We start from the raw sequence: 23,420 nt of genomic DNA, 5'->3' as shown, positions 1-23,420 counted from the left end.
TTATTCTTCTCAACTCGATACTAAGTGGACAAGATATATGAAAAAATAAACTCTTGAAACTTGTAAATCGAAAAATACCGAAAAAGAAAATTGGACATAATAAATGCATTTATAATTCTAATACAAATCCAAAACAAAATAAAAATAACAACACAAATAGAAAGAAAAAATATACTAACTAGAAATGATGATGAAAAAATTGATATACATGAACCACATGAGATTCAAGGAATATAATATGGTAAAACCCCAAAAAAAGTGACTCTTAGAACGGAAGAAAGTAAGGAGAGGTAAGAGAAGTCACAAAAAAATAAAAGAAGAAAATAAAATACAGAATGATTATAAGAGAATAAAGATATCTAATCATTCTCTTTTTCATAAACAAAATTATAATTTACTAAAAAAAGTTTTAACTCATTATAACTCATTTTAATACCAATAAAAATTATTAGACAATAATAATTTAATTAAATTTAATTTCAAACATAAACTTATAATTAATTTAATAGAGTTATATTAGTAATAAAATATTTTTTTGGGACTATTTTTTTAAACATAATTTTATAATTAATTTAATAGAGATATATTAGTAATAAAAATAAAATTTTTTGAGGCCTTTTTTCTTAAACATAATTTTATAATTAATTTAATAGAGAAACATTAGTAGTAAAAGATATTTTTTTGAGACCTTCTTTTGCTGGAGGCCTAAAACAAATGTTTTACTCGCTTTATCCTTGAGCCGGCCCTGTGTTAAATACATTCAACAATTTCACTAAATCAGGGTGTGTCCAAAACTTGTGAGGAATCATAAAACCTACTCCAATAAATTACATGTGACTCTTTAGCAATATCATTAATTATTGCATTTCAATTCTCAATCTTCTTTATGATCTCTTATATGCATAGGTGACATTATACACTTGCTTTATTATGGTCATATTCTCCTAATTGTTCTCCTTAAAAGTAAATAAAGTATTTGTCGGTTTTACTAAATTTTAGTTAAATCAACATCCAAGAAATGTTCATTAAGGTTGAATATATTAGCACATGGGTTACCTATAAATGTATAACCAATACTTGATTATGAATCACACATATTACCTTCAAAATTTACCAACCTCAATTGTGAACTGATTTATCCCATAATTTAATCATATTTCCTTGTTATAGTTACAATAACTTGTAAATCCCTTTTACATCTCTTATATTTATCTCCTCTTCTACATTTTGAGAACACCTAGATCTCTCTCTATCTCTCTCTCATGTTGTTCATTTGCTATACTAGACCTCAATATAACAATTACAAAATCAAGTTAAAATTTACCCTCCTCACCCATTCAACTCGTTACAAAATATCTACACAAAATACATTACAACATAAGCATATGTCTTGTGTCACACTTTATACACAAATAATAACAATTTTGACTTATTTCATATGTTGTAAATGTTTGAATGTAATCCTTCGATTAATTCATCTTATGTTATCTCAAATCACACAACATTAGGCTATTCACCCTTAACTTATCAATTTAATATGATAGTTTGCTACAAAATTCAAATTTCATTTCTATATTCTACAATCATTATTTATGTACTTGCAAGAGTGATCACAAAGGATATAACTTGTAACATTGTGATACGATTAAATTAGGAGTGTCAAAGCGGGTCTGGCCAGCCAACTCCCCAGCCAACTCCCCAAGAAAAGGGCAGGTCGGGTTGTAATTTTCAATCCGCCAACCTATTTTGGCTCGATCTGCTTAGTCCGTCAAACTAGCGAACCAAAGGTGGGCCAACCCGCTCCAAACCTCCTGACTTGTTTTTATTTTTATTTTTAATTTTTTTAATTTAAAAATAAAAAATAATTAAATAAATTAAATTTTCTATATTATATTTTTGTATAAATATAAATAGGCAATACTATTACATTTTAAATCATTGAAATTTACAAATTAAATTTCAATTATTATTTGTATTAGAGTAATTTAACATGTAAATATAATAATTATTTTAGTTTATTCAATTAAAAATATTAATTAATCAATTAAAAGCATAGAAAATATTTATGCGACTAAATATGCTCTAAATAAAAAAAAAAAAAGCTGTGAGCCAGCAGTCTGCCCTATGGCAAGGGGAGGGGATTATAACTTCTAACCCATTTTTCACTGACGACCGACATATCCCGACCTAAAATCGGGATAAATCAAAATAGGTCGAATTTGTCCGTTTTGTCATCCTAAATTAAATGACTTAGGTAAAGTCTAAAAAATAGCACAAGTTTAACTTATGGATTACATATCTGAAAGTCCAAATTATCGTGGATTTGCAATTCAAAATACATTCAAACTTTTAGATTGTATTCTCTCGACTGTGAAATTCAAGCTGTCTCCAAATTGCACAATCTAGAAGTAAAATTCAAAATAGTGACAAGAGAAAATCTTCAAAACGAAATGAGCAACTCACATATCCAAGTTTCCCTTCCTTCATTATTTTCTCTTCACCATAATTCTCTACTAATATCCTTTTTACAATTCAATCATCACCACCCTATGAAGGTTGTAAAATCATTCAAAGAACCCACAACAACACAACAACAAAACCCACAATCTCTACCATCCAGTGCCATTTAATACTTTAAAGCCATTTTAAAAAGTATGGGAATACATATGAAAATGACGGGGATAAAGAAATACCCCGAGTTTTTGCACATAACAATGCATACATATCTGTACCTTAGAAAATATGTAGAGGTAGCTGTTAAGTGTATCAGTTAAATTTGTTCCCGACTATTTTGATGACTTATTTAATAGACTTATGTTGGTTGGACTAATATTATAAATAGAAAACATTCTTTTTTATATATAAAATAAAAATAAAAATAAAATATTTTTAAAATTTAAATCATATTAACAAAATCATTTAAATTTTAAATATAATAATATAATACATAAATTATAATACATGAATATTATGAAGTAAATTATAACACTTTTATTTTTAAATATAATAGATGTTTTATAAATTGAACTAATCCATACATTTACAGGCTTGTTAAACTTAAGTTCATTTCAGGCAATGGTTTAAATGGATTTTTTAGTTTAACCTGATCCGTTTTATTATAAACCTCTTAGTTTAACTTGATATGTTTTGCAGGTTTTTTGGACCAGTCCACTGGACTAAGCTCATTTTCAAATCTCTATGACATGGTTTACTAATAAATACAAATTTATTTATATAATTGTTTTGTGTAAGACTTTTGTAGTGGATCTCATTCCAATATATGCTCGTGAATTTGATTGATTCTTCCCATGCATGTGTTGGAAGGTAATTTAGAATTTAAATATTCTTCTAAAGTTTAAAATTTTGCAGCGAGGTCTTCCTATTGCAATGACTTCTTCTGACCACTTACTTATCACTATCAGTTTCTACACTCTGCATTGAGTTAGGAATTTAGAATGCCATTGAATCAATTCAGAATCATATTAAAAAAAATACTTCAGAGTTCTTCACATGCTTAATTCTAATCACTATTGCCTCCACTATCTGGTGCATATATATGGAAGAGAAGAAAACAGAACTATTTATATATTTTATGTTTATCAAGAGAGAATGTTTTTATGTTATGTCGTTTTAGGGGAGATCATCTAGCCTTAACAAGGATTCACCGAAGAAACTCAACAACAATAAAAACGTGAATTCAACTTATACAAAAGATTGATATATATCACCTCTTATCTAAAATTTTAACACAATTGTTTCTAAGTATTCTTTCTTATTATATCTTCAATTCCCAACCTAATAATCTTTTGAGTTGTTGCATTTGATAATGGTAGCAGTTGATGCGTAGTTTGAAAGTAAATGAAAATATGGATGGCACATAGAAGAATATGATAGTGTGACATTTCAAGGTTGATTGAAATGGTGAGATCAGAATCTGGTTCTGAATTCTGACACAGGAGTGGCCTCCAACTTCCTCGAGAAGCTGAAGGAAGTGGACACATAGACAATATCTTCTGAAATATATTATATATATTTATAGGCTTCAAACACAAACTTAGTAATAATTATATTATTTGTGTGACTGTGATCGAAGCAATGCTATGTCTGTCTCTTTATGCAGAAAATAGCAGACATTGTTTGGCACATCCATGGGAAGAGAAAGAGGTTAATTTAATGATGCAGTTGATAGAGAATTAAGAATGTTATAGAATATTGAAAGGGTTTGAAATGGGTAATTATCTAAGAATGGAAAAAAGGTAAACTAAAGTGCAGAACTAGGTTAGTTGTTGATATGTGGAAAGAAAACATGTGCACGTGGAATTGGTCCTCGGTGGAATGCGCACGCGCATTCTTATGCATACATTACATGTGCCTTTGAATCACTTTGTCCTTTCTTTAACATCATCTTTTCAAAACTGCTAACTCTATGCTTTTTTATATCTCTTCTGTAAAAACAATACTTGCAAATGCTGCCTTCTATGTCTCAAATACACAAAATATATTATAAACATACTTGCAATTCAATGTCTTAAAATACTTTTTTGTTTTTCTTAAATACTCTATCGTTTGGATTTTGTCATCAATGGCATGACACAATTATTATTTTTGTTTTCCATCTCTTACTCATTTATTTACTTTTGGTTAAATGTACTTTTAGTTTATAAATTTTGATATATTTTGATCTCAAACTTTAAAAATAAATGAATATAATCTTTTTTAAGTTAAAGACCTTTAATTTTGTGGGCTTGTTAAACAATGTTTTAGGCTGATATTTGAGCTTAAACTTGTCAAAACGATGTACACAACTCAAATATTATCCTGAAACGTGTTTAACACGTAAAACAATTTAGCGCAGTTGGGATGAAATGACTGTATTTATTCATTTTTAAACTTTAGGGATCCAATTATATCAAAGTTTGGAACATAGATGAATTTCAATTTCGAGTCAAAATATAAGGACTAACAACATTTTAACCCAATTTTTTTCTTTTTAAATATCTCTCAACTCACTTGTCAACCTGTTTCTTCTTTTTTTACGAATAGTTGATTAGCTAGTTAGAAGAGAGGAAAAAAATTATAAGTTCATCCATAAGTTAGAAACAAAAAAATGAAAACAACTATTATAGTATTTTATATATTATGACAAAATCAAATCGTAAACTACTTAGCCAGACAACTTATCCTACATTATTTTTCTTTTGCATCCTTCTTTGAGCCTTAATCTTTGACTTTTGAGGAGCTTTGGAAACTGTTTGGGAAATTATTGAGAAGTTCAAGTGTGGGGAGGTGTTGTGTTCATCTAAAACGTGAAAAGTTCGGAGAAGTAGTGTGAAAAATTGAAAGATCACAAACAAAGAAAAATCTGAAAAACAAAATTGAATGCATATGGATGAGAAGAGAAAAGAAATAAAAAGGGTGAGAATTGAGAAATGAAAAGAAAGATAGGAGTTTGTTGTTAAGTAGCAACCTTCATGAGGATGGATTGCTTGTGTTTATTATATTTTCAATTCTTTCCCATTGTTCCTCATTTTTGAATGATTGTTAACCATAAACCATTTCTTATCCTACCTTCACCTTAACCGCATTACAAGTCGTATGAAAGCCCTTTTAATCTAGAGTGCATTCTATTTTAAGTAGTGAATATAAGAGGCTTTTCAAGCCTATGGTAGTACTTGTCTGTATGATGTGTTGAATGTAAATACAAATCAGAAACACATGAGAATTTGAGTGAAACATTGGCCTTGAGAGGATTTCCAGTTTTGATCTTAATCTAATTTGAGTGAGATCTCCATTTCCTTAATGCCTTATACATGTTCTTGATCGGTTTAAATGTTTCTAACTTTTGTGGATAAAAATTTTCTTCATCACATCTATGCTTAAAATTTTGAACAAGTGCCAACAATGTGTAGAGTTTTCTTGGATTAAGCTTAACTAGCATAATTTTCTCTTGTTCTTATTATTTCTTTCATCTGATGTCCTTCTTCTAGTCTCTTGTTTTTGCTAAGGAGTGCAAAATTTTAAGTGTGAGAATATTTGTTGACTCAATTTTTAGGCCTCTATCTTATAACTTATTGTACTTCCTTAGGATTCTCACTTTCTTTATTCCTCAAGCTTAGTTCAATTTTGTAATAATTATTTGGAATTTTAGGAATTGTTGTAATAATAGGTTAAGACACAAGTTTTATAGCTGATAATGTGAACTAAAAATGCTCTAACTCTTGTTGAATGTTTTGCTCATAACTTTTTCTACAAAAAGTCTAATTGATTTATAATTTTTCGCGTTGGAGCTTTAATTCAAATACAAGATTATAATTTTTGAAGCTCTGAGATAAATGCAGTTCAAGTTGAAAGATCGCAACAATTTGTAAGAAGCAGAACATGATGTAGTCAAAAAATGTCTTTGTGGATTTCAATGCAAATAGCAATTTCCCTTATGAGTAGAATTTTTTGTTCTACTTGTAATTGGGCTTAGATTGGAGTGAACCGGAAGAGGCAAGGAGTGAGTGATAACGTCCATTTTTACCTCTTTTTTGTGTTTACTGTTATGAATAAATCAACTTTTTCCTAACTTTTACCTTGTTATATTCTCAAGTTTAGTGTGTTTTGTGTTTTAGTTATTTTATGCTTGTTTTACGTCTAATCTCTAGTTTTAATGTGTTAAATAAGTCAATAGAAAGCATTTGTGGTGGAGGAAAACAAACAAAAATTCAAGGGAGCATGATTGGACAAGAAAAGATTAATTTTGAGGCAAATACTTGCACCGGGCCCCACTGGAATTGTGTCCAGCACCACAAAGACTGAAAGTAACTAGCGTTGTTGGAAAGTATGGGGTCTAGCGCTAGTACACAAGGTCGAGCTCTAAAGAGTCCAAGAGGCTAAGGTTGGGCGCCGGTACACAAGACCGAGCACCAAAGAATCCAGAAAGCCTGGGTTGGATGCTAGTAAATAGGGTCGGGCGCCATCTACAAAAGAAGTTGTTGTTTCACACTTTTACTAATAACCTGGGGTCAGGCGATAGCGACACTGATGTGTAAAAAATGGGTATTTAAACATGTTTCTCGCGAGGGTTAGGGATGGCAACGGGACGGGACGGGGACGAGTTTCGCTATCCCATACCCATCCTCGTAGAAAAAATTCATCCTCATCCCCATACCCAAATCCAACGAGTTTCAAACTTTTGTCCCATCCCCATCCCCATCGGGTAACAGGTATAATCTCGTACCCATACCCGTACCCGTTATTTTACTACTTCAATATTAATTTTAATTAATTTTTATAAAAAAAAAATTACGGTAAACGAAACATAACATTATCAAATATTCAACATTAGGAGGATGATTGTTTTTTCAATATCAAATATTTTGAAATAAATTTTGCTTGTTTACATTTTAGATTAGAATACCAAATAAAATTTCATGAGAACCAAAACATTTATTAAATTTGCAAACATTAATGAAACCTAGTTGATAAAATTTAAAACTATTTTCAAAAAAATATGAAAGGAAAACAAATATTCAAATTAAAATATATTTTAGATGTTTGTTTACTTCAATTTTTTAAATTCTAATGAATCTCTTTTTTATACACTAATCAAAATTCTAATACATCACTTGAATGACGCAAAGAAAAAATAATAAACATAATAATAAAATTTTGACATCAATCTTGTATCTTTTGAACTCCAATATACGTTGGATAGTGATAAAAAATATTCATGACAATTACATTAAATTTTTATATTATAGTAAATAAAAGTTATTTATACAATTATAGAAAAAAATATTACAATATGATTGATAATGAGTTAGAAAATAAAAAATAATTAGATAAAATATATCAAAATAGTATTTTATATGATGAAAATAAACAAAAATAAAAATATTAACAAATTAACTAATGTGTGTCTTAAAAACAATTTGAGAGACTATTGAAAGAAATTGCACAAAGAAAAAATAAATGTATAATTAAGGGTATGATAAGATGAAAAATACCTTAGAGGTCTAAGAAAACTTTTCAAATATCAACATATATACTCAATGGTTGAGAAATAACGAAAATTGTTTTAGCGAAACAAAATAGTTCTCCAAATGAAACAAAAGTGAATAATAATAAGTAAAGAATATTTTTTTATATTACCTAGTAAATGAAAATTTTATACTATTAAACACTTAAATTGAAAGTATTAAACATTCTCATGTGAAAGGAAAATATACAATAAATAAAAATATTAAAAAATAATAGAAATATTCAAATGTGAGACATAAAAATGGCGGGGACAGGTATTATGGCAGGGATATTTACATCCCTATAGCCAATTGAAAAAGTCGGGGATTCTCCATACCCATACCCATACCTAGTCAATTCGCGGATTCCCCGTCAAAAGGAGGACGGGTTCGGGCAATACCCACGGAGGTGGGTTTATTTGCCATCTCTAGTGAGGGTGAAAGGGGATTCCTCATTTTTCATGATAGAGAAACACTTTTGGGTGCTTGGAGAGCCTCTTGGAGGTTACTAGGGGTGTTGGGAAGCTCTTCCACTCCTCTTTGGGTTTTCTCCTTCATTCATGATGTTTTTCCCACTTTTGGGGTTGGAGAGGAAGATGGGTTGCGATTTGGAGATGGAGACTCGAATGGGAGACTCGAATGGAGATGTTAATCAATATGTTTTTCCATTTCTATGTTAATATTTGATTTCCATGCTTAATGCTTGCTTTGGTTTAGCTATCCATGCATGATTTGTGGTTCTTGAGGTGTTGAAAAATGTCTTTTGAACCTAGAAGAAATTGAATGCCTAATGAAGCTTGTATCTAGGGATAGAACATGATTCATTAGTAATCTTAAGTCTGTTGAACTTAATGCATGATTTCACTTGTTGAGGATTCAACGAATTGGAACTTGATAAGTTATCATAGACTTAAAGTCGCTAGGAATATGATTTCAATATTCTTGTGAGTTTATTTTTACATGAAATTGGAATTGAGAAGTTTGTGAATGCATGAGAATAAAGGGAATGAAATCTAGTCTTGACAATTGTATATAATCTATGTTAAATTTCTGTTACACACTAATTATTTAATAAACTACCAAAAAGAGTTTCTTTGTGTTTTTGTGAGCTTTGTTGTCTATTTGAGTTATTAATTGTGAGATTTGTCATATGTTGCATGATGAAGAGGAGGATGAAGGAAATCAAAAGCCTATGGGGTGAATGGGTTTTTTTATGGGAGATTGATTGGAGAGCTGAAGATGGAAGAGATCATGGAGATGGAGGTCAAATGATGATGGAGTGGGTTGGTCTTTTAAAAAGGATGAAAGTGAAAGATGAAAGAGGTGGTGGTTGATCCTACATGAAACAACGATCCTCGAGGAAAAGGAAAAAATGGTAAGGTTGGAGAAAAATGGAAAAGATGATTTTTTTAGAAATGAAATCAGAGCTCAAGACACAAGAACAACGATCCTCGAGGAAAAGGAAAAAATGGTAAGGTTGGAGAAAAATGGAAAAGATGATTTTTTTAGAAATGAAATCAGAGCTTAAGACACAGGAACAAAATGGCTTGATTGGAGAAAAGTGGGAAAGATTTTGAGAAAAAGAAATAAGAGAGCTCACGTCAAAAGGGATGACAAGTTTCGAGAAAACGAGAAAAGATGATTTATGAAAGAGAGGAAAATATTTCCCGTAGAGATATTCAAAGCAGGAAGCAATATGTGCGAAATGTGAAATAAGTACATTCATCATTTCATTTTTTAATTCATAAATACAACTCATTAAGTATGGGTTAGACTAATGCTACCACTTTTGTATCCTAAAAAGGTTTAATTATGTCTTTGGTCCCTCTATTGAGTTGTCCACTTTTCGTTAGTGGTACAATAACAACGTTAAAGGGGTGCCACATGTCAGTTTTTTTATTTTTTGAATTTTTTTGAATTTCTTTTTGATTTTTTTAAGAAAATATAAATTTGCCACGTGTCATGCTGACGTCATGCCATATGGCAATGACAGAGTGATATGGTAGTGACAATGCCACATGTCACTATTATGCTAGGTGTCATTTCCTCGTTCTCAATTTGGTCCCTGTATTTTAATTTTTATCTCAATTTAGTCACAATTTTTGTAAAAATTGTCTAATTTCGTCCTTCTCCAAATTAAAACAAAAATTAGTTTTTATATAAATGTTATACAAATATTTTTATTAAGTTTGATATTTTTATTATATTCTTAACATAACTAAATTTATTTAAATTTGTGTTTCACATTCAACTTTACTTCAAATTATTTTCAAATATTAAATTTATTTGTTTTCGATTGTTACATAAATTAGTTAAAATTAGTTTTAAAATTTTTATAATTGCTATTTTTACACCAACTCAAACAATTCGATAAAAATTATTGAACTTTACACATTTTCAAAATATACAATTATTTGAAATATAAATTAAAATAAAAAAAATAATATTAAAGTATGATATAATAAAATATCAATTATGATTTTTTTTCTATTAGCATTATTTTCTATAAACAACTTTAAAACAATGTAAAATATAAATTTAAATAAACTTTATTTTGTTAAATATATTTACTTGAAATATCAATTTTGGATAGAAATATTTGTGTACATTTAAAAAGAAATTAAATTTGGTTGGAGGGAAACAAAATTGTTCTATTTTTATAAAAATTAGGACTAAATTGCGAAAAAAAATACAGGGACCAAATTAAGAATTAGGAAATGACACATGGTATAATAGTGACATGTGACATTGTCACTGTCACCTGACACGACGTTATCATGACACGTGACAAACTTTTTAAATTTTTTAAAATATAAAAAAAACAAATAAAAAATAGATAAAAAATTCAAAAATTCAAAAACTGACAAATAATATCTCTTTTAACATTGTTATTATACCGTATAGGACTTGATTGCATCAAAATTTTTAAAATAAAAATTAAATTAAGATAAAAAAAATAAAGAAACTAAATCTATATTTTCTCTCTATATTTTTAGACCAAACTTTGGAACTTTTTGGACAAAACTTTGGAACCGATCACCAATCCCGAATCCCCTCTCGCCATTCAAATCAAACATTGAAATTTCAGACCGGGACTGTTAGTTAGTTATACTTCCATTCACATAAATAGTGTCATGTTCCTTCAAATTGACATTTTCTACACCCAACAATTTCTCAGATACTGTACACTGCAATCCAACAATAAAAATTGTTATTTATACGTTACCCTCAGTTCAGTCAATTCTTCAAAGATACATATCAGTTTTTATAATTTCATTTATGTCAATTTTGTTTACATGAAGCTTCTCTATTTATTCATAACAATAGCATGACATCTTTGTAATTAAATAACTAAAAGATAATTAATCTTGCTTTTAAATAACCTTTTATAAGATTATTTAAGTTTTAAGGTTATGAAAAATTTGGGTATCATTAATTATGTTTCTAATAATTTTTGTTATTATTGAATGCAAACTTTATATTTTCTAATTGAGTAAATAACCAACTTCTGTTACATGAATGTTATCTTGTCCTATTTATTTCAACAAGATGAAAAATTTATAGTAATTAAAATGAAGAATATTTTTATTGTTCACATTTATAACATGTTGTAATACTCTTTCATAGTTTTCACTTTATCACCAACAACAATTAAAATATCATCTTTGTTATTTTTATTTTATATTAACCACTTGTACTCATGTGAACAAGCAGGTAAAATAATAAAATAATCATGAAAAAGTTAAATATAAAACTATTTAAAAAGTATAAAAAATTAAATATTTAATAGAACAATTTTTTTTATAAAAATTTAATTAAATATATTAAAAATTATTAAAAATTAAAAATTGAATTTTTATTGTAAATTCAAATGTATAACAATATTCATCATTTTCATTTCACAACGGACAAATGAAAATGAATGGAGGTAAGATTAATGCAGAAAAAACAAAATAAAATAAAAACGTGACCTTTGTTAAGATTTATCTGTTGGGAAGATATCCTGCAGTGTCGGATTGAAGAATCAGAGTGCATATATATTAAAGCTTAAAGTTTATATGCAACAATTTAAACATTTTTTGTTGTCTTTAAACGAGACTGAGAATTAGTAAAATGAGATTCCAATCTTAACAAGAGAAAAAGAAAAATAAATCTTCGATTTTTGCATTAATATTTTAGCCTATTTATAGGCGCAGAGCAAGAGGTGAAGAAAGGGTTAAAAACTAAAACTGTTAATTTATTAAAGTTAGAGAGATTAGAAAGTGGAAAGAGAAAAAATGATTAAACTTTTAGTAGTGAGAGAGTGAGAGGGGAAAGAGAGGAAAAGTAGAGAATGTAGGTTGTTTTCCATTGGTGTGTGATGTTAGAGTATTATATTAGAAGTTAATGTTATATGATTATACAGTAATTATTGTGATTATAGTGCATTAATTATAACACATTTATCTTTTCCAAATAAAAAGTGATTGATCCTCGCTGGGCGTGGTTGTTGTCCCCAGTGGCAATGGAAAATTGAAAGGCCCACTTTGTTGTAAGATTCAGATTGGATCCTGCAGCAGCAAGTAGGTGAAGGACTGAAAGTGTAGTACCCTCAGATTTTGTTTTAACTTAGCAAGTCAGAATAGTCTATTCCTTCACCACTTTCCAAAATTTCTTTATTCATTTCTAAATTCTTCTTTTTCCCTTTGAAGGGAAACCTTAATCATTCTTTTGCTTCTGATAAGCAATGTTCCCTCAGAATATTCAACACTCCCATTTTTCACACAAAAAACACTTCTTTCTACGCTCAGGGTCCTGCAGGATCAATTTTGGCCTTTTCTTCTAGGACACACGACATAGTAGTGGTGGTGATGTAACAAAAATCATGACATGCATATTTACTTCTAGCTTTTTCTCTGCTGTGGGTCTCTTCCGCATCATCATTTTCTTTGATTCCTAGTTCTATTTCATATCTGATCTGGGTCACCTTTTTCCTATTCTGGGTCCGGGTTTCTCCCACCCCATTTCACACTGCCTGCTTTCTGTTTGTTTTTTGTTTTCACCAAATCTCAGAATTCAAGACAGTATCCTCGTCTTTTGTTTCTCCGGATTCTAATTCGGTGCCAAGTTCGTCCATTTAGATGTCCCAAGCAATCGCTGGATAGACTCTTTACTTTTGGTTTTCAGGTGTCTCTTTTGCAATTGAGTTGTGGGGGGATTGTGAATTTGGGTTTTATTTATATTTGGAAACGATACATGTAGACTTGTAGGGTGGTTTTGGGGTTAAGATAATGGGATCTCAAGGTGGGGCAATCCAGGAGCCAAAGAATGGGTCTTTGGCAAGGCAAGGGTCTTTGTATAATCTCACCCTTGATGAGGTGCACAACCAGCTTGGAAATTTGGGGAAACCCTTAGGAAGCATGAATCTTGATGAGCTGCTCAAGGGTGTGTGGACTGCAGAATCTGGAACTGATGCATACATGCAGCAAGGTCAGGTAGCTTCTGCTGGATCATCTTTGAATCCTCAAGGGAGTTTAACATTGTGTGGGGATCTTAGTAAGAAAACAATTGATGAGGTTTGGAGAGATATGCAACAGAAGAAGAGTGTTAGTCAGGAAAGAGAAAGACAACCTACACTGGGTGAGATGACCCTGGAGGATTTCTTGGTGAAGGCTGGTGTGACTACTGAGCTTTTCTCTAATGAGGATAGTGCCATGGCCATGCCAGGGGTTGATTCCCAACACAACACATCACAACATGCTCATTGGCTGCAATACCAGCTCACTTCAGTGCAGCAGCAGCAGCAGCAGCAGCCACAACAACAACATCATCAACATCAAAATCAGCAGAATAGTTTGATGCCGGGTTTTTCGGGTTTTATGGCTGTTCAACAGCCTATGCCTGTTGTGGTGAATCCGGTTCTGGATGCAGGATACCCTGAAGCAATGCCGTCTTCTTTGATGGGTGCCTTATCTGATTCACAATCTGCAGGTAGAAAAAGGGCTGCCTCAGGTAATGTGGTTGAGAAAACTGTGGAGAGGAGGCAGAAGAGGATGATTAAAAATAGGGAATCAGCAGCTCGGTCCCGGGCTAGAAAGCAGGTTATTTTTGTTTTTCTTTTTGCATGTTGTTGTTATCAAGTTTTGTTTTTTCCTTTCCTTTATTATACAAAGCTGCATATATTTGAATGGGCAGGCTTACACACAAGAGCTGGAGATTAAAGTTTCGCGTTTGGAAGAAGAGAATGAAAGGCTTAGAAGACAGAATGTATGTTTAGATTCTTTTGTCAGTTTGTGTCTTCACTTTTATTCTTGTCTGCTGGATTGATAAATGCCATATGGTTGGGAAATGGATGGTTGAAATGTTTGCGCTTTAGTTTACCTTGCCAATGGTTTTCTATTAAGTGGATTGTTTAAACCAATCGAACTTCATCTGCAATTTAATAAATTGCATTTGGTTTATCTTTGTGTATATTTAGGATTACAATCACAATTTTTTTAGACATTTTGATGCTGCATGGATATGATCTTCCTCTCTTTTTAATCCCACTATTGAAGTGAAGCAGGCCATGACATTAGGCTAGTGATCTGCTTTTGGTCTTGTCATATTCTGTGTTTTCCTTTGTTCTCTCCTTACTTTCCTTATGCATGCATTATTCTGAATCTTCTTTGTGTCTGTGCCTTCTTGGCATTAGCCCCGGAAGACACGCTATTTCAGGACATGTTCATTTTGATGGTGATAATTTCTTTCATGGAAAATTTAATAATGAATTTCTGAATTTGTTAGGTCTAAAATATTTTCTCCTTTCTTTATCAATGAATTGTTTTATTTTTTCCGGATTAATGTTTTTGAGGGTGTATAATATTAAATCTCTGTCTGCAATGGGTCCAATGAACTTGTTTAAAATTTTTGGGTAAAAGAATTGCAGAAAGTGTCTGAGGTCTCTATGTTGATGGACTTCATCAGAGAGTTTGTGGTGAGAGATAAGGGAAATATTTAGTGCTAGCACGTATTGTGTACATCTATACAAAGAACAGATCAGGGTTCTTTAAAGTTGGACATAGGATAGAGGCTCTAAGATTTTGTGACCATATCGTGTGAAGAAAAAAGTGCTGAGAATGATCATAAGGAGGTGGCTCAGCAGACTTCTCTAGAGCTCATTGTTGCACGACAAAATAAGAAAGAAAAAAAAATTGTGTGCGAGTAAATACTTCTGAAATTTTTCTAACCCTTGATTACAAATAATTCCACAACAAACAGTTCATAAAACATTTGTGTTACAATCTAAGTTCCAACGTTTAAATTGTTTCCAAACTTGAGATTAGGTGTTTGACTTCTCTCCCTTCCTTATCCGGAGATGTATTCTCTGTAGTGTGGAGAGGTACAAAAATTTCAATGTTAAAAAATAGATTCACTTTAGCTAAAGTTTGGAGTACTTTATGGTTTCAAGATATGGCCAACCGTTTTGCTTGCAGTTAGTCTGGCTGACACATTTCAAGTCAAGGTTGAATCAATAATAATGCACAAAACTAAACCTGATTCTGTTGAAATTGGGGGAAATAAGTTGTGAGTGGTAATGATCTCGATCATGAATCTCTGCTTTCTGTTGGTGTTTTGAATTGTACAATTGTAGAATGATTGGATTGTTGAAGCATTTAATTATGTATCAGTTCAGAACTATGTCTGCAGTTTTAAGTATTTCCATTTGGAATCACCCAACCTTGTACTGATCACAAAAGGGCGAATTCATAATGTGAGCCTGCATATGATTGTATATTGATGTGATGTTATTTTCATATCTCTGTTGGCATAAATCATTTTTGTTTGTTTTCAGTTTTAATGTAACATTTGGTCTTGGATCCATCTCTTCATTGTAACTTTACCACTGACAAAACTAAAGAGAACCTGCCAGTTATAAAATTCTTACAGTGAATGTTATGCTATGTGAATTTCAGCTGAAGAGGATGAAAATGGCTAATGTTTAGATCGTAAAAATGACCCTTCTTTTAAAATATATAAAAAAACAAAGATAACACTTCTATCATGTGTTCATGATTAAGCCAATTGTCTATGGTTGTCTTTTAGTGGAATCAAATGGAAATATCTGTGGTTAGATTTTAATAATAGATGAGCATGCATAATTTATATATCTTAGAACTTTCTTGGACAAGCTTTCGATCGTAAAACTTGAAGGACATAGCTGTGTCTGTAAGATGGCTTTACCCTTCCATAATGGTCTCTGAACCAACAATATGGTATACTGTAAACTCATATTTTGATGTTGCAATTAACCAACCATAACTGTGTGTTTCTTTTCCTTCATTTTCTGAACTATTTACATCGTTGAATAAAAAATAACACACAAAATAGTTTTATGTAACAGCTTTGGAGATGGTTCTGGATGGTATATCTCTGCTCATGGTAACTGTTTTTTATGATCTTTCTTTCAGGAGATAGAGAAGGTACTGCCAAGTGCACCGCCACCAGACCCTAAGCATCAGCTTCGCAGAACTAGTTCAGCTCCCCTTTGATGGCTTCACTGCAAACCAGTTTCTACCAAACTTCCATGCACTTCCATAGATCTCACTTGCGACATATATGTTTGGCACTCAAGTTTCCAACATTTGGAAATCTATTTTTCTCTGGGAAGTGCTGCTATTTATTCTCCTCAGCATGTCCCCTTGTAAGAGTGTTTTCCTATATGTACATTTTCCTACTTACTCTGCACTATAAGCATGCTTTAGTCTAATTTTGAACACAATATAGCTTTAATACCATTTCTAAGGACAAAACATAGATGTTGTAGTATAGATGATTTGATGTTGTTCTTCACTTAAATTAGAAGTTTTTATGTAACTTGTGCTTTAGAAGGTCATATAAAGGTTGATGCATGTTACTGAGATGAAATTTCAGTTTTAATTGAAGAACATAAACAGGAACATCTATAATATTGCACTTTTGTTTTGACCTTTTTCTTATGTTCTATTCTGTGTTGAGGGTGCAGTGCAATTTATGAGCATTACCTGGTTGCATTTGCTGTAACCAGTTAACCATTTTGGTTTTATATACTAATTTCTTGAAGATAAATTCTAGTAACTTAGTGCATTCCCACCTGTACAAGGCAAATGTCAACCTTGGCACAGAAAATTGGTTTTTGATTTGAGGTTACTAACTATAACATGATTGGAAAATTGACGTGAGATTCCAATCAATACTGAGGTGACTACACCAAATAAGAAGTTTGAGGAGAGAGAACGTGATACCAAAGAAATGATTGTTTTAAACCAAAATTGCTTTGGTACCTGAAAGTATTTTGACTGAAAGCAAAACAAAAATGTGCAGTAAAACAACATTTTAGTCCCTTAAAATAAGAAAATTCCTGTCTCCAAAAGTGCAATTTTTTAATATTATAGTCCAAGAATAAAAGCACAGGTATTCACCAAAAAATAAATTAGTCTGAGATTAATAAGTTGGGTGGTTTAAGTGATATTCTTTAATTTATGTTTAAGAATTCAAGTGGCATAAAATAGTTGAGTTTAGGTATTCATCTGATAAATTAGAGACTTATTTTGACTTTTCTTTTTTAATTTAGTGCATGTTTCAATAGTTTGTTTAGCTTAATTTGTGTGTCTTCTAACTGTGTAATGAAATTCACTCAAATGGTGAAGTTGCCAAAATACATGTTTAATCTAATTTTTTGAATCCTAAAATTGATTATATATATATATATATATATATATATATATATATATATATATATATATATATATATGCATAGTTTAATTTCTCTCGATTCCATTGATCCGATCATATATCTCGTATGCTCGTAGGTAGTCTTTTCGTCCAAATTTTTTTAAGCAATTGTGTTTAAGCAAATCAGTTTATGCTCCAAAGCAAAGTCAGTTTTAGCATTTATGAACCCTGTTGAACAAAGTCGGGGAAGATGATTTTTGAAATTAATGTGATAACGGTTTACTTCAAAATTATTTGTTACTAAATTCAATTTTGTAAAAGCAAAGATCTTTCAAAATTTAGTTTACAAATACAAGTCGATACTTAGAGGGGTCTTCGGAATTCATAGGACCGGAGTAATGTTGATAAGTTGCCAAATCACTGTTCCGTTGCAATGTGAATCTCAAATGTTTGATGTTTGGCTATTACTTGTTGCATCATATCCCTACATCCTATCATTCCGGAATTCATTTTTCCGGAACATATTAAAACAAATCTGATTTTTTTTTTCCGGTACACATTCCCCCACTTCTATTACGGAAATAATTTTCGCAGACTTTTGTTAGAATGCATCAAGAAATTTGATAGGGTGCAGAAGTCCTTGCCTTGATGTTTTATAGATTTGTGAACCATTACTAATCTCAATTGTGTATAATGAACTCAATTCTAACTAATTTGCCATTTGAAAAACAATTCTGATCTAACTATATTTTTATCGTTCTCAATGGATTTGCCTTCAATGTGAAGCCATTGATTCCCAATAACGACTTTCCATGTTTAAAATATATGGTCATATCTTGTAATACTAGCTTGTAAGTCATTTGAAGAGTGAAGATCATTCTTCTTCTGTTATTACTAAACTTAGAACCAGAAACAAAACCTTGCGTGATATAAAGCTATAATGGTTAAACTTGGTGACAAACTTTCAATAAGAAATTTTGAAACCAAATTATTAGTTAATTAGTCATGCAAACTTCCAAATTATATACTTCAATTGCTATAATACATAAATAAAAGAAAATAAGATCCTTTTATATTTGTTCTTCTATGGTTTTTAGTACAAATATAGTGAGGACAAGTTCTGCAACAAACAAGGGTATTTAGTTTACAGATGAAAGCTTCTCTAGCCATGTTACTTTTCTCTTCAACAAATTCATCATTATTATATAGGTTTGATAGCATCTCATTCACGAGTCTAACTATGCCAAGAACATTAACCTGGAAGAAAATTATATAAAGGGAAGCTTGTCATTACTATTTCCATCAATAAGAACCAAGTGCTATCTCCCATAATTAGGTCGGCTAAAAGGATCAAACAATGTCATCTCCAGCTATTTGATCATGACTTGGACCATAGCAACCTGAACATTGACAAGTATCCTGCACCCAACATTCATCATCCATGATCACACAGCATTTCTGTTGGGTGGAGAGTGCATTCTTTATGACTCTCACAACAGGAGAAGAATGCATCTATATCTACATTAATATGTACAAATGGATTGCATGGAAATATATATATACACAAAGCATGATTTGTATTTTCTACCAGAAAAATACACTACACATTACAATGAAGACACACATAACCTACAAAAGGAACCTAGTTCTTACTGTCCACTCTCCTTATGTTTGTTTGTCTCCAAATCAAATCCAAACCCAGCATCATCATACAAATTTGGATCCAACTGACCAACATTGCACTCATTCTTTTGTTCAGTCTTTCTTACATGGGAAGCAGTGAAGCCATCCTTGGAACCATCATCGATTCTCTGTTTTTTACGAGGAGACAAAGTGCTTGCAAGGGCATCACTAGATCCAGAAGCCTCCGAGTGTGGATGAGTTTGCTTATCATGCGATGAAGGAAGTGTTTCGGAGGTTGTTAAAGTATTACCTAATTTCTGCTGTTCCTCTATGATCTTTTGTAAGTATTTACCCTGTGCTTCAATTCTCATTTGTAATTGCTTTTGAACCTGAAATATAATTGGAAAAATATAAAAGGCGGTATCATTATCCAGAAATGCTTACTCGTAGAAGCACAGTACTATGAAAATTAACAAGCAGCATTGATCTTAAAATCGGTGTGTGCAAGTCCTGAGGCTACATAATTCTTCTTCATTCGAAGACTAAGTTATAGATAATTGTGACGAGTCCACTCAGCTAGCATAAGATGCACGATTCACATATACAAACATAATTGCATTTTTCAAAGAATTATGTAAAATATAAGGGTCAAACAATTTTGCAATGTCTTTTATTTATCCCTAATGTACTTAGGGACCGTACCAAAAGTTTTGGTGAATAAAGAAAATATAGTTCGAAATTAAATCTCAACCATTGAGGTAAAATGATAAGCAACATCTGAAGTTTTCCATAATAGGTCAAATTTCGGCCAATCACTCATCAATCGCATATGAATGTTTATTCAGTTATTTCTTTTCAAGATACACGTCACATGTTCCAATTTCATTCATCAACAAAAAATCAAAGGAAATGACACATAAGGATGGCTGAAGTAGTGTATCCAAATTTAACCATACAACAGGCGAAATTAGATACTTGTGAAAACATTTTGGTATGTGGTATGCACTCTAAACATAAGAGAAATTATCTGTATGTATGCTATCATTAGGGACATACAAGAAGTAAATTATTGCATGCTATTCTTAAGCCATTACTTTTGCAGTATTTACAGTTCACAGATTAGTATGTACTATCACTGTTTCTGTTTGCTCTTTTAGCACAAAGTGTTGTAGGCTAAATAGGGTTCTCTTTCAACAATTAGTAAAAATTTAAGATAGGTAACAAACCTCAAGCTGCTCATGCAGACGTTTCTGAACCTCCATCTGCATTCTTAAGGCATCATTGATTGGCATTCCCCTGGAGGCAGTAAAGGTTTTAATAAAAGATTAAAAGAGGAAGCACAAGAAAGAGTTATAAATTATATTAGGAAAACAATTGGGATACCCACGGGGAAGAATCTGCGCCAGAAAAGCTGTCTCCAGAATTCCTCTTCTCATCTTTAGAGTCTAAAAAGTTCAAAACGATTTTTTTAAAACCCAACAGATTCCAACTATTTTGTTTTAGGGAAGCAAGGACAAAAAAAAAACAAGGCACCTTTACCATCAGCTGGTGATTCAGGTAAATACTTTGCAAGACGATATTTCTACATAAAATGATATCATCAAAGATGAAATAGGATCAGTGTTAAATTAAGTATAAATGTTGACATTTATGTGCACAAGCCTAAATTATTAAACCAGATCATAATACCTGTAAATGGCTTTTAACATGATAAATGGTCAGTCCAGGAACACCCATCACTCTAAGGACACCTTTTGGGGTTGCTCCTGCCGTGAATAATTAAATCAATTTAAAAAGTTTACAGGAATATAGCTAAATTTTTGCAGATTATCAAGTTAAAGAAATGAAAGACAACTCAAAAAGGAGATGAAAAAGGGTACATTTTCCGTGAACGGGTCCACATCAAATAAAAATAATCAGCCACTGAAATATGAAAATTCAAGTTCTGGAAAATGTGAGTCTGCCAGCCTGCGTTGCATGCACACAACGTGGAAGCCGGCAGTTTCAAATAACAAGACTTGTTGTCAAACAATTGATTCCAGAGTGAAGAAACACTAGGAATTAATCCAACATGACTAACAATTGCTAGTTTTTTATTTTTTTCTTTTCACAAGAGAATGTGTACAGATCTGACTACTTTTTCCTTAAAAAGAATATTGGCTCTTCCAAGTTTCGAAAACATTAAAAAGGTCAATTGAGTTTGAAGCAAAATAAAACTAGTCATATATTGGCACTTCCTAGTCATTTATAACAAAAAGAACTCAATTCCTGCATTCCAAGCACAGTATTATCAACTAGCATGAAACTCGATGCAACCTTGGACTGCAAGTAACCAAATGAGGATTTATCTCAACAGTTACTGGGATAAATTGATCACAGCATTCGATAGGTTACATTACATATATGACAATCAGACAAGCAATTCCCATATTGCATTCTCTTTCCTACACGCTTTTGCAAGACAAAAATAAATTACCAAGGAAAAAAACCCTACATAAGGGGCATTAATCTCAATATTGAAAAGAAATACCCACTATCTGGTCCACCAAGTTGTGTAATGGCATCCACAAAACGGTCATGAAGATCGGATGTCCACCTTAAACGCTGCTTCCCACTTCCTCCAGCAGGTGTGGCATTTTTTGCAGCAGATCCACCCAAAACCTCAACATTTGCAAGTTGTTCAGCACCAGCTTGAGATTTATAGGGCACCATGCCAGGCGATGAAAACTTCTTTGCGTGGTACATAGTTATATTACGAACTACAATTTACAAGAAAAAAAAAATCAGAAAAAAAATGAGCTGCTGAGTTTTGCAGAACCAACAAAACAGAATCATCAAATTTGGCCCACTCTATTGGTATAATCTGATGAACTTTACAAGAGAAACATAATCAAATCACCAAACTTTATCCATCCTATTGGTACTTCCACAAAGCACTAGAACTAAGATTTTAAATTGCTATCCAGTCTAAAACACCCTAAAACCTCGATGTTGCGGTCAAAATCACGGTCTTGGATCGTTATTTAGAACCTTGACTAGAACTTACACATAATCCATGGACTTCACATTGATAAAAACACAAGTAAAGCACTTTAAACTAATTTGAAAAAGAAAAAAAAAAATTAAACACACTTAGGTGAATTAATTTTCACCAAAACTTTGTGAGACTTCACAACAAAACTATAAATCTAATAACAAAGGGAATTTAATTTGATTTGATTTACCTAAGCGAGACTTAAAATTGGACAAGAGATGTCGCACGCGGAGATTGTGGAGGGTTTTAAGAGAGATCTAAGGAAACTGATAATGAGGTAAGAGTTGGGACAACTCATTCTCCAGCCCGAAATCGACGCATTGGAATTGGAGAAAACGACGAGAAATTGAATTGGCGGAGGCAAAAGAGGCGTTGTAAAATTTTGCGGGAATCTGAGGGAGAAAATGGAAATTTTCTCGGGAAGAGTTAGAGATTGGGGATTGGTGGTGGTGTTTGTGTTGTGAGTGTGATTTTTTTTGTTTTGTCTTTGAGGAAATGATTGGATTTGAGAGAAAGAGAGAGACCCGTTATGAATCCCAGCGTTGAATTGAACAGACGGCGGCGTTTTAAATGGACGGTGTCGTTAACCAAGGTGGCGGGTCCCACGCGCCTGTCACGTGTCACTGCTTTTTGGGTGTATTTGTTTGTCGTCGTTTCTCTTTGACATCAACGCCGTTTAGCCCTCCTGAATACTTAAGATTCCTTACATTGGTGCAGGAAAATGTGGCCTGGCCGACTAATAATATTAATATATTTCTTTTGTTTTCTATAACTATAATTGTATTCCTTTTATATCCTTTTATTCCATTCATCTCTTCGTAACAAAGTTGTTAATTTGTTAACAATCTCCTTCAACCATTGCTCAGAAACCAATTTCTATAAATTTCTAAACGTTCAATAGTAAAAGAAAATGAAAATAGTTGTATACATTGGATATCTTTTAATTTAATACTAAGTTAAGTAAAGATATTAAGTTTTCAATGTTAGATTGTTATTAGTTTTAATTTAAAAATAAAATATATCTGACTTTCTATAATATTCTAATGTCACTCAGGATATCTTTGGTTTTGGCAGGTGAAAACTAAAAA

General features: G+C 31.7%; 2 protein-coding genes across 4 annotated transcripts; one reads left to right on the top strand and one right to left on the bottom strand.

The window, feature by feature from the left end:
- The first annotated feature begins 12,502 nt into the window (after positions 1-12,502).
- LOC114193672 (ABSCISIC ACID-INSENSITIVE 5-like protein 2) lies at positions 12,503-16,949 on the top strand. Its single transcript, XM_028083560.2, has 3 exons — positions 12,503-14,083; positions 14,178-14,249; positions 16,433-16,949. Exons 1-3 carry the CDS (start codon positions 13,274-13,276, stop codon positions 16,511-16,513), a joined length of 963 nt encoding a protein of 320 aa, XP_027939361.2. The 5' UTR covers positions 12,503-13,273; the 3' UTR covers positions 16,514-16,949.
- Positions 16,950-18,943: 1,994 nt separating this feature from the next.
- On the bottom strand, positions 18,944-22,850 carry LOC114195979 (myb family transcription factor PHL7-like). 3 transcript variants are annotated; one of them, XM_028086443.2, is made up of 7 exons: positions 22,523-22,850; positions 21,833-22,057; positions 20,988-21,064; positions 20,832-20,880; positions 20,686-20,743; positions 20,525-20,594; positions 18,944-19,687 (listed from the first exon to the last, which is right to left on the bottom strand). In XM_028086443.2, exons 2-7 carry the CDS (start codon positions 22,041-22,043, stop codon positions 19,325-19,327), a joined length of 828 nt encoding a protein of 275 aa, XP_027942244.2. In that variant the 5' UTR covers positions 22,044-22,057; positions 22,523-22,850; the 3' UTR covers positions 18,944-19,324. The 3 variants fall into 3 exon arrangements, with proteins under 3 accessions (XP_027942244.2, XP_027942252.2, XP_027942259.1); XM_028086451.2 differs by having other exon boundaries at positions 20,838-20,880; XM_028086458.2 differs by having other exon boundaries at positions 21,829-22,057; positions 22,523-22,805.
- Positions 22,851-23,420: the final 570 nt, after the last annotated feature.

Source organism: Vigna unguiculata, chromosome 1, assembly GCF_037176805.1.
Source record: "Vigna unguiculata cultivar grain cowpea cultivar isolate G323 ecotype 2 chromosome 1, ASM3717680v1, whole genome shotgun sequence".
In the NCBI taxonomy this organism is placed as follows: domain Eukaryota; kingdom Viridiplantae; phylum Streptophyta; class Magnoliopsida; order Fabales; family Fabaceae; genus Vigna; species Vigna unguiculata.
Note: the sequence above shows the minus strand (reverse complement) of the source record. Positions and strands in the feature narration are given on the sequence as shown.

What these genes read in the sequence shown, in the direction of transcription:
- LOC114193672 (XM_028083560.2), top strand. Translation starts at nt 13,274, where the DNA reads ATGGGATCTCAAGGTGGGGCAATCCAGGAGCCAAAGAATGGGTCTTTG. An exon ending in GGTCCCGGGCTAGAAAGCAG is followed by an intron (nt 14,084 to 14,177) that starts GTTATTTTTGTT and finishes TTGAATGGGCAG; the next exon opens with GCTTACACACAAGAGCTGGA. An exon ending in AAAGGCTTAGAAGACAGAAT is followed by an intron (nt 14,250 to 16,432) that starts GTATGTTTAGAT and finishes TCTTTCTTTCAG; the next exon opens with GAGATAGAGAAGGTACTGCC.
- LOC114195979 (XM_028086443.2), bottom strand. Translation starts at nt 22,043, where the DNA reads ATGTACCACGCAAAGAAGTTTTCATCGCCTGGCATGGTGCCCTATAAA. An exon ending in ATGTTAAAAGCCATTTACAG is followed by an intron (nt 20,881 to 20,987) that starts GTATTATGATCT and finishes CATTTTATGTAG; the next exon opens with AAATATCGTCTTGCAAAGTA. An exon ending in ATCACCAGCTGATGGTAAAG is followed by an intron (nt 20,744 to 20,831) that starts GTGCCTTGTTTT and finishes TGAACTTTTTAG; the next exon opens with ACTCTAAAGATGAGAAGAGG.